The 15,792-nt window shown below is 35.9% G+C and overlaps 1 protein-coding gene across 3 annotated transcripts in view; it reads left to right on the forward strand.

Moving 5' to 3' along the window:
• Positions 1-15,792, forward strand: part of WDR19 (WD repeat domain 19) — a 62,569-nt gene that overhangs the window by 34,015 nt on the left and 12,762 nt on the right. For all 3 annotated transcript variants that reach the window (XM_081118773.1, XM_081118772.1, XM_081118774.1), the window contains exons 20-30: positions 679-788; positions 3,671-3,728; positions 7,122-7,262; positions 7,343-7,425; positions 7,886-7,969; positions 8,989-9,135; positions 9,451-9,575; positions 11,468-11,580; positions 13,025-13,093; positions 13,620-13,697; positions 15,229-15,325. In XM_081118773.1, the coding sequence (XP_080974899.1) occupies positions 679-788; positions 3,671-3,728; positions 7,122-7,262; positions 7,343-7,425; positions 7,886-7,969; positions 8,989-9,135; positions 9,451-9,575; positions 11,468-11,580; positions 13,025-13,093; positions 13,620-13,697; positions 15,229-15,325 (1,105 nt within the window). The remainder of the gene's footprint in view (positions 1-678; positions 789-3,670; positions 3,729-7,121; positions 7,263-7,342; positions 7,426-7,885; positions 7,970-8,988; positions 9,136-9,450; positions 9,576-11,467; positions 11,581-13,024; positions 13,094-13,619; positions 13,698-15,228; positions 15,326-15,792) is intronic.

The following is a 15,792-nucleotide window of genomic DNA, read 5'->3' on the forward strand; positions in this document are numbered from 1 at the left end:
CATTGCAAAAGGCCTAGTTGTAAAAAGCAAATAAGTTACTGCCCTAGCACGGTACCTGCCAGAAAATAGCACTTGAAAAATGTTAGCTATTATTAATCCCTTACAAAATGCGAATAAAGCAAGGGAGGGACTCGAGAAGCTTCTCAGTTAGTTTATGTTTGGGATTGGGTACCAGACGCCAGTAGAAGGCCTCAGGAGCCAGGAAGAAAGACACATTCACGTTGTATTTGTTTGCTGTTACTCATGTTGTGATACAGCTCAGATTTTCTCAGAAAATAACCTCAATTTCCTAGGTGAAGTATTTCTTAGCTTTTTAATTATTTCCCCCCAAGAAGGAAAACGAGTAACTCAATTGGTTGATTCAATTAATTTTAATTTTAGTTCAAATTAATTTTTCCTGTTGAGAAAAATACTGAAAAATAAGATTTTGTTGGGTAGGATTGAGTTTTGGAGGGCTACAAACCATTATAATAATAGCTAAGGTGTCTTTGCTCCCCCAAAATGAATTTTTACCCCCTTGGAGGCTCTGTCATCCCCACTGAGAAAGTATGCTGTAGTAATGGATTACCTTTGCAGAGATCAAGTTTCATCTTTTAAACAAAGTTTTGTAATCACTTTTATTAAAACTAGCACTATATGGTGCATAATAATTTGCTTATTTCTTTCCCTTCCTAATAGATGAGAAGGGATTTACAGCACTGGGACAGTGCTCTACAACTGGCTAAGCGTTTAGCCCCAGACCAAATACCACTTATATCCAAAGAATATGCTGTTCAGCTTGAATTCACGTAAGTCCTCGTCTTTATATGTTTCAATTGAAATCTAATTGCTGAATTACTGATTACTGAAATAATTACTGAATATCTTCACTTCTAAACTTATGTGTTATAAGGCCCTCCATTGATTTAATTAATAATTGCTTTTTAAAGGGGAGTTAATTATACGAACAAAAAATGTTTTTTCTGACTAATGTCTTATCCATTCATTTATATCTACTTTCATTTTTAGCATCAAGTTTGGGTGTTAGATAAGTTTGGATTTAAGAGTCTAAATATTGTTTTGAATCACATTTGGCCATCAGGGTGACATATTGCTTTTCATAACCCATTCTCATGATCTTGACCTCTTTGTACACTTTGAGGATTTATAGTGTAATTTCAGGGCAGAGTAAAAAATACCAGGTTTTGGTCTACCACTTCTTTTTGCCTAAATTTGTAGTTTTTCTCTCTTAAATTGAATTGCATATGGATAAAAATCCAGTGGTTGATGTTGAAAATGAAGCCAGAAGCTTTCACAGGCTAATATTCAGTGCCGGAGTAATGACCATTCATGATGCATGAATAGGCTTCACAAATATTTCCTTCCTTTGGAAATGCCATCATCTTTTCCGAGAGATTTAGGATTTTCCAGTGCACTTAGTTGCTAGATAGTCTTAATTATCAGTAGTCTTAGTTGACAGACTATACATTTTTATTTCAGTGCTGCATAAAAGTGTAATTTTAGAAGCGTTCAAGATTTACTTTTAATTCACATTCAACCATGGTTAATGCTACTAATGCAAATACCTGCAAAGACAATTAATGAATCATTTATTTGCAAATATAAGTTTTCACATACATGCAATGATAACTACATCACAACTCAACAATTTCTTTTGACTTTTTTTATAAGATACATTCCAATTTCAAAAATAGTAAATGTGGGAAAATATTTTTCTTTGAACAAAGAATATATGGTTCTAATACTTGATTTAAACAAAAACATTTTTATATAATTTCATTTTATTTTCATATAGACTTTGGATTCATTGAGAATATTGACACACAGGCTATAGTTGTAGAAATTATTCTTATCAAAAAGTACTCTTTCATTTCTAACCAGGATACCTTATTTTAAATTTTGCAAATAAAAAACTCTTTGGACACCATATTTCTTTTTAATCAACCTTGATTTAAATTGGTCATATTCCTTCCTGCCCCTTACAAAGTAAATCCATTTATTAAAGTTGGAATTTTAGTGCATAACACAGGGACAGGCCCCAGGGCCCTGGCCCTCCATCTCTATCCTGAGGGTGACTGAGTCTTAGAGTACAAAGTTTCTATGCTGAAGAGAAAGGGGTCACTACATTTGGGGATGACTCACCATGTCCTATCAGAGCACAAACACCCCAGTAAGCCCTCACACCATCCCGAAGACTTTGATTTTCTCTTCCTTCAGGGGAATTGAAGCTTTTGTAGCAAACTCTCACATTATCTCATTATAGTCAGATGAGCTGAGGTCAACTGAAAGCCTGTACTTTGTTATTGATATATTTTAACCCTTTCTGCTCAACATTTCACCATGAAGCTACCAATTCCCAAAACCTTCACTGCTATTTGTATGCTGACCCCTGGACTCCAATCTAAACATACACCTATTCCCCAACGATCAAGAGTGTTTCCTTTATGACAATAATAGCAAACTAGGTATATCTCATTATCGTCAAATATCCGAGTAGCCTCCAGCTACTGATTGTGACACCCTAGATCTGTGCTCAGGTCCAACAATCTGTTTCATTATGCATCCAAGACCTTGATTAGGTCAAAGTAGGGCCAGTCTGTCAACTGTGGGAGGGGTTTAGCTCTCTAGGATTAGACTAATGAGTTAGATCCATATGAGAGTTCCAAAATAAAGTGAATGAGCTAAAATAACTTAAAAGTAAAGCAAGAGTTCCAAATTCTTCATTGAGCATCTCCTAATTGGGCTTGCCCAGGGAAAGCCTCAGGTTCCTGAAGGAGGAACTGTCATTCTTATTGTCGGCAGACATCCCTAGCTGTGCTGTGACATAATTGGGTCCAAATATTAGAAATTTCCGTTTAGTAACATTTCTGGCTTTGTGTCCAAAATGAAGTTCTCAATCAGCAGAACTGCTCATCTTCAAAAAAAAAAAAAATTGTACACCAACAAATGAGGAAACTGAGTGAGGCTTAGAGAGGTTGTAACCTGCCTGAGCTGATGAGGTGGAACTCAGGTGGATCTCAAATAATGCCACTGTTAGAGCTGATTATTTATTCTGGAGGAGATGTTTTCTCAGAAGAAGATGGATCTCCAAATGGATCTTGGACAAATCACTATCCATTCTGTCCCAAATAATAAAAATGAATGGAGGTGATTTATATGTCTTCTGGATCTGCACGTCCTTATTAGCATCAGTCATGGGATTAGGGTATATTATTTATATTTTGTATAATACTTTTTATCAGAAAGAACCAGTGTCCTCAATACTGTAATCCCAGTGCTTTGTTCTAATTCTACCCAGATTTCCTCAATACATATTCTACTTAAAAATATTGGGTGCTTGGGAAAAAAGAACATTGGTTTTTGTGGTCACATGATTGCCAATTAGTGCCCCAAAGGAGATAATTAACCAAAAGCAGCCCATAAAGTTTTACATAGCTCCCAAAGATGCCTAGCGTACTACAAAGTTAGTGCCTTACAGTGTAGCATAATCCAGTTTAACAATTATTTTAAAAATGCAATGCACTGCACTTGAAGAATGCTAGTGTATATGTTGTGCATCACATCTATTGTGAGTTTAAGCAACTCAGTGACAAAGATTATCTTCTAAATCTCATACATGTAAATAAGATATTTAAATATGTATTAAAATTCACTCTGATTTTCCTTTCAGGGGTGATTATGTAAATGCTTTGGCTCATTATGAGAAAGGAATAACAGGTGATAATAAGGTAACCCTGAATAAAGATAAGAAATGCATGATTATCTTTGGGCTTGTTATTAATTTCATTTAAAAATATCATGATCTTATTTGCTTTGTATTTATTCAATATTTAGTAGGTAAGCTTTTTTCAGTTTATTAACAGTTTTGCAAGGATATAGTTATATTATTTTAAACTCTTGTAAACTGAAGATGACAATAGTTTTACTCTTGAAAACTGAAGATGACAGTATTTTTATCCGTTTGAAAAAGATGTTTTCCACTGCATCCTAAACATGAGCTCCTTATTAAGGTTGGGAGTAAGATTTGTATCCCTTCTCACTTACAGGCTGATTTTCATAAGGCTTTTCCTTTTAGTCTTGAAAAGTTTCAATAACCATTTTAAAAGTGAATTCTCAGGCCATATAAGTTCTGCCATTCCATCTCTCATGCTGTGTCTCTTATGATGAACCTGGCAAGCAGGCACTTTACCCACCACTCCAGTCCATTCTCCCACCCCAGAATTTTAGCTCAAAAAGCTAAATTTTGCAATAAAAATGGCTGTTTTTAAGTTAGGTAATGTCTTGTAAAGCTTGAAAATTTTTTAATTTTCTGTTTTATATCTAGCATTTTTATTACAAAATTAATACAATTTTATTATAGTCAATTTTTTAAAAATCACCAAAGTATGTGAACATGAAAAGTGAGATTCCAATACTCTCTCCTCCATCCACTCCCCTTAATGGTAACCACTATTAATGATTTTATATATTTCCAAGCAGACTCTCTTCTGAGCATACAAATATGTATTTTTACTAAAAATTAAATCATTTCCATTCATTTAGCAAAGATCAACTGAGAATTCATTCTGTGAAAAGCAGCATTTTGCTTTCTTCATGGTCTTTCCAAGTCAGTGTATATGACTTTGTTTTAATTTTAGAGCTTCTTTAATTCCATTGTTTGGAAGTACAGTAGTCCCCCGTTATCTGCAGGGGATACGTTCCAAGACCCCCAGTGGAAGCCTAAAACCATGGGTTGTACCAAACCCTATATATACTATGATAAAGTTTATAACTTAGGCATAGTAAGAGATTAACAACAATAACTAATAATAAAATAGAACAATCATAACAGTATACTGTAATAAAGGTTATGTGAATGTGGTCTCTTGCTTTCTCCAAATATCTTATTGTACTTTACTAACCTTTGCACTTAAAGGAAGTACCTACACCACCTCTCTGGCACATACAAACTGCCAGCATAACTACTCTTGCACTTTGGGGACATTGTTAACTAAAATAAAGGTTACTTGAACATAAGCACTTCAGTACCATGACAGTGGATCTGATATCCAAGACAGCTACTGAGTGACTAACAGGCAGGGAGCACATAGTGTGGATACGTTGGATAAAGGGATGATTCATGTCCTAGGCGGACAGCATGAGATTTCATCATGCTACTCAAAGTAGCCCACAGTTTAAAACTTATGTTTATTTCTGGAATTTTCCATTTTACATTTTCAGACCACAGTTGACAACAGAAAGTAAAACTGTGGGTAAGATGTACCATGATTTTTTTCATCTGTGCCCTTATTGAATTATAGTTGTTTTTGTTTCTATCAAAAACACTATAATGAATATTCTTCCTAGTACATGTATCTTTAGCTACCTAAGATAGTATTTCTGAAGGATATATTCTTACAGGTGAGATTTCTAGGTCATAAAATGTGTGCTTTTCATTTTTATACTGAGAAATTGCTCTCTAAAAGAAAGGGTAATAATTCATATAGCTATCAGTCATGTATGAAAGTGTTGATTTCCCCCACATTCTCAACAACACTGAATGCTATCAGTTGTTATCTGGTGTTTCATTTTATATGTGTTTATTAGTGAAGTTGAGCATTTTTTATTTATTGGCTAATTGTATTTTTTATGAATTGTCTGATCATATCCTTTGCTCATTTGTCTCTTGGCTTTTTTTAGAGAGAGAGGAGGGAAGAGAGAGAAACATCAATGTGAGAGAGAAACATAGATCAGTTGCTTCCCGTACGCACCCCAACTGGCGATCGAACCCAAAACCTGGGTATGTGCCCTAACCAGAAATAGAACCCTTGACCCTTAGGTTCACAGGATGATGCTCCAACCAACCTGGCTGGGCTGTCTCTTGGCTTTTTGACATTTTCTTTGTTTGGCTACATCTGTTTTAGTTCAGCCTTTATTTGTGTTATCAAATACAGTCACCACTAGCCACATGTGGCTATTTAAGTTATTTAAAATTAAATAAAATTTGCCCTGGCTGGTGTGGCCCAGTAGGTTGTGTGTCGTCTGTGCACCAAAAGGTCATGGGTTCAATTCCCAGTCAGGGTATATACTTAGGTAGCTGGTTCATCCTTGGTCGGGGTGCATGTGGGAGGCAACCAGTCAATATTTCTCTCTTGCATCGATGTTTCTCTCTTTCTCTCCCTCTCCCTCTCTCAAATCAATACAAATATATTTGAAAAAATAGAATTAAAATTTAAAATTCGGTTTCTCTGTCACACTAGCCATTTATAAGTGCTCAGTAGCCACTTGTGGCTGTTACAGGGCAGACATAGAACATTTCCATCATCACAGAACGCTACCACACACTCTACTTGACATTAAATGTAATCTGACATTACATTTTACTAGTTCACATTAGTTATTTGAAAAGTTCTTTAATTATCTGTAATGAATTAAACTATTTTAAATAAAGTTTTTATGTTTAATCGTGCCTAGTAGAGAAATCTTCAATTTGATAAATGGTTTTTTTCTTAATTTTATTCATAGCATTTATACTGTGTAACTAGTATATTTCTTCTTACGTAAAATTTTATAGCAAAAAGACATACAAAGATATGCAAGGGTATTAGGATAAAGGGTACTAAAAATTTGGTCTTAAGCACAAAAGATCTAGACTTCTAAAGAAAAAAAATAACTTTGCAACAAATGATTTTTTTTAAAAAAAGCCGGCTTATTCAGTGGTTAGAGCATCGGCCCTCAGACTGAAAGATCCGGGGTTCAATTCCCACCAAGGTTGCAGGCTTGATCCCCGGCCCTGGTCGAGGTATGTGCAGGAGGCAACCAATTGATGTGTCTCTCTCACATCACTATTTATTTCTCCCTCTCTTTCTCTCTCTCACTCTCTCGCTCTTCTTGCTCTCGCTTTCACGCTCTCTTCCTTCACTCTCTAAAAAGCAATGGAAAAAATACCCTCAGGTGAGGATTAAAAAATAATAACAAATAAAGTCAATGTTGTTTTTCAAAATCTTGAGAGTTGCCTGAAAGAATTAATTAAAGTTAACCATAACTGTGGGTCTCATTTTAGATTTAAATTAATTGTTTGACTAAAATACAGCATTTTAAGTTAGGGTCTGATTAGTTTGTTATCTGCCTTATACTTACAGGAACATGATGAATTGTGTTTGGCTGGAGTCGCCCAGATGTCCATAAGAATGGGAGATATACGTCGAGGGGTTAACCAAGCCCTCAAGCATCCCAGCAGGGTCCTTAAAAGAGACTGTGGGGCCATTTTAGAGAATATGAAGGTATGCTTTTCTATGCTTAAATATTCATGTGGTCTTATAGATAATAAATTTAGTATTTTAATAATCTCATATCCTTTCAGCAATTTTCAGAAGCAGCCCAACTATATGAGAAAGGTCTCTACTATGACAAAGCAGCATCTGTTTACATACGCTGTAAGAACTGGTAAGAATTTGCTGAAATTTGTTCTGAGCAGATATGGAAAGGAATGTGTCCCAGTGGCCTCCCCACCTGTTTCCTTGCTGCTGCTCCTACCTATACATCCTGTTCATCCTACCTGGGTCTTCCCTCCATCTTCTTTTTCTTTGTTTCTATATGAGTTCATATTAACAATTCATTTTTCAAAGAACAGAACATTCTATTGATTAGGTATGGGGAAATCTCTGATCAGATAAGTTACTATAAAAAAGAAAAGCCCTATTGCCCCAATGCCGTTTTCCCACCAGGATGGCCTATGAAAGAAAGAGGTGGTCGAGAGAAAAAGCAATTAAATCTTTTACCTATAGGAGTCAAGATTTTTAAAAGATAATGATAACTTTTTTGAATCCGAAAACTAGCATTTGATTGTAAGAAACTACTTTTAGAATGAATATAGTGATGATACTTTTCTCCTAAACCTTTCTAGGACAAAAGTCGGTGAGCTTCTGCCTCATGTTTCTTCCCCAAAGATTTACTTGCAATATGCCAAAGCGAAAGAAGCAGATGGAAGGTTTGTACAATTTCTCAAATTTACATGAATTTAAGGTAACGTTTTATAAATTAACATTGATATTTGCAACCCTCTAAGAAAGGCAAAGCAGAGAAACAGCCTGGCCTGAAGTGCTAGACTGTTAAATTTTTCTCATATTTTATGTTCCTCAATTGATTCTTCATGTATTCAGATACAGAGTATTATCTCTTTTTATTTGAGTGTTAAATACTAGAAGTTGAAATTTTGATATAATATGGCATGAAAATGAAGTTAGTAATAGTCATTTTTTTAAGGAGGATAACTTACTGATGCAGAGGGGGAAAGTGAAGAAACATGAAGTCCACACCTGTGGTTGCACTTTTAAGCTTCAAAACAGTATTAAAATATAGCAATTGAAAGTTAATATCCTAAGTACACAAATTTCTCCTGCAGCTTAATACAAGAAACTGAAAGATGCTAGGAGAAAAAAGATAAGGAGACGCAGAGGAGGAAATATAATTATGAAATTGAATTTCATGAAAATATGAAAAATCTCTACCTTATTAATAGTAATTAAGTTAAAGCAACAGTGTATCATTTTAACCTATCATATTGGGAAAGATTATATATTAAATCAATAACCATACTATCCAAATGCACTTTTTATACCTGACTAATGGGAGTGTGAACTTCTAAAGCCTTTAGAAAGTTATGCGGCAATATATATTGAGACATTTAAAGGTTAGTACACTCTGCCTTTAGAAAAGTAACCTTAGGAAATAGAGATATACACTAAACAAATGTCTTAAAATGAGAGAGCTGGAGAGCTAATGTACTGAAGAGAAGTTGAGCGCCATCTAGAGGTCAACACAGAGATTTTTCTATGTCGCTGATAAGCTTTGTAACTGAAAAATTATTTTTTTCTAAAATAAGCCTATATTAATATTGTAATATTTCAACTTCAGTAAAAGAGAAAAATGTCCCAAACATTTATTGACAGCTTTTCCCTAAATGTGACAGTGTGAGGAAAGTTTGTCTGAACTAAGTATTTCTTATAGATACAAAGAAGCTGTGGTGGCTTATGAGAATGCGAAACAATGGAACAGTGTCATCCGAATCTATCTGGATCACCTCAACAATCCTGAAAAGGCTGTCAGTATCGTCAGAGAGACCCAGTCTCTGGATGGAGCCAAAATGGTAGCCAGGTAACATAAGGCATGAATATTTTTGGATTTCCAAAAACTAGCCTTAAAAGAAAGCCCCTGCTTCCCTTTAGCAAACAAATTCAGATAGAATATTTATTCTTTTCTATTTTTTTAGGTCTAAGTTTAAATTCAAAGTCTGTTTGTTGTGGTCAGTGTATGAGAGGATATGTTTCAAATATAAGCATATAGAATAGAACTACAGCTCACCTCGTCCATTTTTACTGTTAAATGGCTTCTCGTGGTTGAAATATATTTTATTTTGTAAATGACAAACTTATTTGACATGAGTCAAGCTAATTTAGTCCTTTGTTTTAGGTTTTTCCTACAATTAGGTGACTACGGGTCTGCCATCCAGTTTCTTGTTATGTCCAAGTGTAATAATGAAGCTTTCACACTGGCTCAGCAACACAACAAAATGGAAATATATGCAGACATTATTGGTAAATATCATAGTTTACCCTAATTTCTCATAAAGATTTTTAGCATGGATACACTTTGATTCTTATAATCTAATATCAGGTTGGTGTACCCACAAGCACATGCACATGCACATCCACCATTTTTACATAGATACACACAAATATCTATGTTACTTCTTAGACTTCCAGATCCCTGCTATCACCTTAAAAAGTGATATGGAGTTATAAGACCATTTTTAAAACTTAAGGATTTGGGGGTAACTTCTAAAAGGAGAGAAGCCAGATTTCCCAAATCCTGCTATGGATCAGCCAGTGGTAAAGCAAGGTTCCCAAATGAAGGCAATATAAATGTAGAATGAGTTTTGAAAAAGTAAATGGTTTCATAAGTTTTAAAAATTGAGTTATAAATTTAAAAAATATGATTACTTTGATGAAGAGTGATATACAAAAGATGTAGTTTCTAAAGATTTTGAAAGTTCAAAAGAGAATTTTATATTCTGAGAAGACCTGCTTATAGGTTTTTCTTCCAATGTTTGCAATTATTCTTAGAAACTACTGAAATAATTTTCACATTTCATTTTATGGACCATATATAACATTATGTTGTTTGGCTTTGGGCTTTTTTTGTTGGGTGTTTTTTTTTTTGGTGGTAAAAATGTACGTAACATAAATTTACCATTTTAACCATTTTTAAGTATTGCATTAAGTACATTCACATTGTTGTGCAACCATTGCCACTGTCCATCTCCAGAACTTTCTCCTCCTAAACTAAAACTCTGTATCCATTAAACAGTAACTCCCCACTCCCTTCTCCCACGAGCCCCTGGTAACCACTGTTCTACTTTCTCTAATCTATAAAATTAGACTGTTCGTGCACCTCATGTAAGTGGAATCATAAAATATTTGTCCTTTTGTATTACTTTGTTTTTTAAAATTTACAAAATGACCATACAAATTGATGATAGGATTCATGAGAAAATGTTTAAATCTTCAAGGAAGAAATAGGTAAAAGCATCTTCTGATATCTTAGGAAGTCGTTCAGATAATTGGAGAAAATAAGAGTTATTGAAAAGAAGAAAATACAGGTAAAAGCAACATTAGAATTATTGCTTAACTTGGCAGGTGACATTTCTGTTCTAACATTAAAAATCACCATTGCACTAAATTACTTAAGTTTTTCTAATTTCATAAGGATGTCACTTATGCTGTATCTCATGTGACACACACACACACACACACACACACGCCTCCTACTCCCCAAAGCAACATACACACTTTTCTCCACCTTTCTTTATCCCCTTCAACATACACACTTTTCTCCACCTTTCTTTATCCCCTTGTCTTATAAGCTCCAGATGTGCCTTGTGCTGGAGGCACAAGCATCCTGCTGGGTCTCCAACTCCTATAGGTAAATGTAAACAATGAATTAAAACTCCAGCAGCTCTCTTCCTCTGTGCTTAATATATTTAAGCCTCAAACAAAAAGAATAATGGTAATTTTCTTTAAATAGCATCTTGAATATCATCTTCCTTACTTAGCTGACAAATGCACACAGACTCTTGTTTAAACCAAGCATTGCTGAGAAAGGGAGACAGGTTACGTTTGCATGATGGTATACTTTGCTTCTGATTGTTCTGAAGCTCTAGGCAAATCATGGTTGAGATTATGGTCATTGCTCCTGTTTCAGGAAATGAGATTGAGACTCTTAAGGAATGATAAGTTGCTTGGGGCAATGTCAGACTGTAACCCAGGTTCTCACAGAGCCCCATCATTTCCTCTCCTGATTCCTGTTTAGTGAAAAAATGGAACACGTTTGGTATGTGGGATAATCATAATGAATGTGTTTTGTTTAGTTAACAATAAAAGTAAACAAGTGTTGCTCCGATGTTTTACTCAGTGAACTTCTGTTGTAGGTTCTGAAAACACTACTAATGAAGACTATCAAAGCATTGCCTTATATTTTGAAGGAGAAAAAAGGCATTTTCAAGCTGGAAAATTCTTCTTGCTGTGTGGCCAATATTCACGAGTTAGTATTTGCCAAGAAAACATACATTGGACTCCACAGGAATGATTACAGGAAATAATTTAAAATATATTATGTTCCTGCAGACACCCAGATTTGAAAGCTCAGATTCAGCTCTAGAATCTGTCACAGCAGATCCCATTCTTCCTTCATAACGTCTCTCACGTCTTCTTTTCATTCTTGCTACCATCAACTTAATCCAAACCCAGGTCACCTCCCTTTAGATTATTGCAGTAGTTTCCTCCTATTTTCCCTGTTTTTAGTTTCTCCCCCTATCACTTATCCTTCATGTTGTTCCCCAATGGTACTTTCAGTGCTAAAGAGCCCCTAAAGTAGGGTTATAGTATTCAAGGAAGGGACACAAATAAGGGAAGCTGTGGGGTAAAGCTGTGCTCATGTGTGACAGGACAGGGACTACTGGGTGACGCCTATTTTGTCTGAAGGAACAGCTGCTGCTCACCTCCACAAGATTGTTGCCAGTCAGGAGTTTGGGCCCTGATCATATGATTTTTAACAAAAAACAGAAGTCTGAGTCTCCCAGTTTTAAAATATGGGCAGATATTTGTAGAATACCTTGCTGGTCAGAGAAACATTTCCATGTGTGAATTTGCCTGCAGGCCATCAATTTGCCATTTCTCCCTCTTAGATACTAAATACAAACTCCTTCCACATTTTGACCAACCAGCCTGAGCTTCTCAGTCTGGCATCCAGCTATTTCCATTAAAGAATCCTACATTCCCACTCACCTTTTCCCATCCTTGTTTTCTAATGAGATATTTCTCTGCCCTCTTCCCACTTACCACAGAATTTTAAGCTATTATAACCTTAAATTTCTTCATAGATGTGGTGGTATGATGCTCAGGAATTAGACAATTATGGTCTAAATGGTTCCTTATATTATCATCACATACACAGATCGCCCCATTAGATTGTACATAGTACAAAAAGATACCATATCATATCCCTCCTGGTCTTCTCCATAGGGTCTAGCACAGTCTCATATACATGGTAGCAGGTTGTCTGTAAATGTGTGTTGAATGAGTAAATGAATGAAAATAAATCTTCCTACTGAAAGACGGGACATTTTTATTGTCATTTCATCAGAAACCAGAACTAGATTCTTCAGAGGGTTCACTGGATCCTTCCATTTTTTAATCTAAACTCATCTGTTAAGTATTTAAGATCCAGCACTGTACAAGCCCCTAGTTGAGCTGAAGATACTTTCACAAACTGTAATTTGTGTACATGAAAGCTTTGTTTTCCTCAATGTGAAAGCAGTCCAAAGATTTTTTTAAATTTATTGTTGAGAGTATTACAGATGTCCCCCATTTTCTCCCATTTACCTCCATCCACCCATCTCCCACCCCACCCCAGGTCTTCACCTGTCTATTGTCTGTGTCCATGAGTAGTCCAAAGATTTTTAATTGCTGTACAATTCTCATTTCAGGCACTTAAACACTTCCTAAAATGTCCAGGCTCGGAAGATAATGCAGCAATAGAAATGGCCATTGAAACTGTAAGTAAGCTCTATAATGAAACTTTCAAGTTTTTAAACTTTTTGAAGAAATTTCCAAACATATATAAAAGTAGACCAAACAGTATAACAAACTTTCATCTCATAGACCCATTATCTAATTTCAACAGCTATCAACACATGCCTGGTCTTATTTATTCCTACCCCCAAACTCTTTCCCTATGTTATTTTAAAGTAAATCACAGATGCTATTCTCTAGATGTTCATAGTCAGTTTAAGAAAGTTTTTATTGAAATATCCAAGAAGCATATTCTCTCTTTGTGTAAAAAAAGTAGTGTTTTGATATAACAACTTTAAAAAGCTGTAGTTTTTAAGGATAGATTTTTATTACTGGCAACTCTACAAATGAATGAAGAAAGACTCTAAGCTTCTGTTTCAGGCACTTGACAATAGGACTTTTTACATATTTTTAAAACCCATTTTTTTAGATTTGTCCTTTCCCCCCACCTCCTTTTAGGTTTCAGATTTTGGGTTTATGAATTCACTGTTTCTTTCTCTTCCTAAACAGGTTGGTCAGGCCAAAGATGAACTACTAACGAGCCAACTGATAGATCACCTTATGGGGGAGAGCGATGGCATGCCCAAGGTACTGAGAGTGCTTTCTTCACTTGATCTTAAGTATCTTAGCTCGATTTTACTTCATCTGCCTTGTTTTTAGCTGTTACGGCTTTTGCATCATAGACTTACAAAATTTTCTCTCTGGATGAAGTCTCAGGTCATCTAGACAGACCTTGCACTTTGGAGGGAGGATACTGTGTACATTCTGTCTTTGAAATTAGCATTGCTACCTATGAAACAACCACAGCCCTCTAGATCACAACCCTTACCACCCACTATTTTTCTCAAATGTTATAGAGTTTTATTTATTCTAGACCTATGAAAAATGATTATTAGAACTATGAGTTAGCACTAACTCAAAATTAGTGTGCTTTATTCATATTTTTAAAATTATAGAAATAAAAATCATATTTAGCATAAAAGTAACTCACTAGAAATATAAAGTAGAAATAAACCATTAAGAACCTATTTTCGCCTGGCCGGGCGTGGCTCAGCGGTTAAGCATCGACCTGGGATCCAGGCGATCGGGGTTCAATTCCCGGTCAGGGCACATGCCCGGTTGCGGGCTTGATCAATGACTCTCTCCTCATTGATGTTTCTATTTCTCTCTCCCTCTCCTTTCCTCTCTCTGAAATCAATAAAGATATATTTTAAAAAAAAAAAGAACCTATTTTCAAAATGTGTGACTGTCTTGGAGTTTGTGCAGAAATCGGGCTTCTCTCAGTCCTGATGAGGACAGATTCATGTGTCTCTGAGAATGCCCCGACCTTTTCTTCCTTTCACTTTGGTGTCCAAGGGTATCAGCTTGTGAAAGAACTCAAGTCACAGATTTGGAGAGAAGGCACTAGAATGTCATACGTGGAGAGGATTGTAACAGTCCTAATCTCCAAATCCATTATCTGTTTCTAACAGACAAAGACCCTGAGACCCAGGGAAGCCAAGTTAACTTGCCAAAGGGCACAGGCCCTTAAACTGTTCTAAACTTCCTCACCTTACAACCACTTATTACAATAATCAGGAGAACACCAAGTATGTGAAATTGTCTATAGTTAAGGAGAACAGGAATAGAAAATGCTCAAAGGCCAAAGAAAATTTTATAGGCCAGAGAAATTGATATAGGTGTAAATTTTTTTGCAGTTTTGCTAAATTGGTACATTATATAGGAATACATTTCATTTTCGGCATGTGAGAGAGAGTTCAATGGAGCAGGTTAGGCACACAGACTGAAGCCAGATCACTGTGGCTGAATCCTAGCTCCGGAGAGGTCCTGTTGTGTTTCACTTTTTCATCAATGAAATCCTAACTGTGCCTTCCTCCCAGGCAGGGTATGTAGGTTTAAATGAGCTACTCTCTCTCAAGTACCTAGAATATTACCTGGCACATATTAAACTCTAAATAAATATTTGATCAACTAATTCTTTATTCATTAGGTTTTTAAAACAGTATCAACCCTCAGTTGCTGGGAAGTGAATGTGATTGTAACTGAAATGCAGGATTTTAGGTGTTTCTCCCCTTAGCTGATGATGAAAGTAATGTTTCTCTAATGGTTTGTATGTCAGGATGCCAAGTACCTGTTCCGCTTGTATATGGCCCTGAAACAATACCGAGAAGCTGCCCACACTGCCATTATCATCGCCAGGGAAGAGCAGTCTGCAGGTAGGTCCCAAACATTCATGTTTTTCTCCCCAAACAAGTAGTTCCCCAAACCGTCCTCCACCCAGGGATGAGGAGCCCCATTCTAATCAAGGCTTGCTTTGAACAAGAAGACTAGGGGGGGGTGACACCATTTTTAGTTGTCAGAGAAGTAAAATAATTCACCCTCACGGGATATTGAATAACTCCACTTGGCTTTCTCTTGTCACGTGCTGTTCCTCTGCTCCTTTGAGGCCTCACAGTTGCTGTCCCTGGACAACTTCTCTAAACTTCCAGCCCACAGCAGCCCCCTGCACTCGCCCAACACTGTCTTTCCACCCCATGTATTTGACCTTAACAACATAAAAGATGTTAGAAGATGTAAGATGCGGTATTCTCGTTGACCAGGTTCTCTATAATACGCAGGGACTATTGATAGAATCTCCCACTTATATGCTCTGTAAATACTTATCAAAATAAGTCAGAGAATT

The sequence above is a fragment of the Miniopterus schreibersii genome (assembly GCF_964146895.1).
Source record: "Miniopterus schreibersii genome assembly, chromosome: 1".
NCBI classification, from domain to species: Eukaryota; Metazoa; Chordata; class Mammalia; order Chiroptera; family Miniopteridae; genus Miniopterus; species Miniopterus schreibersii.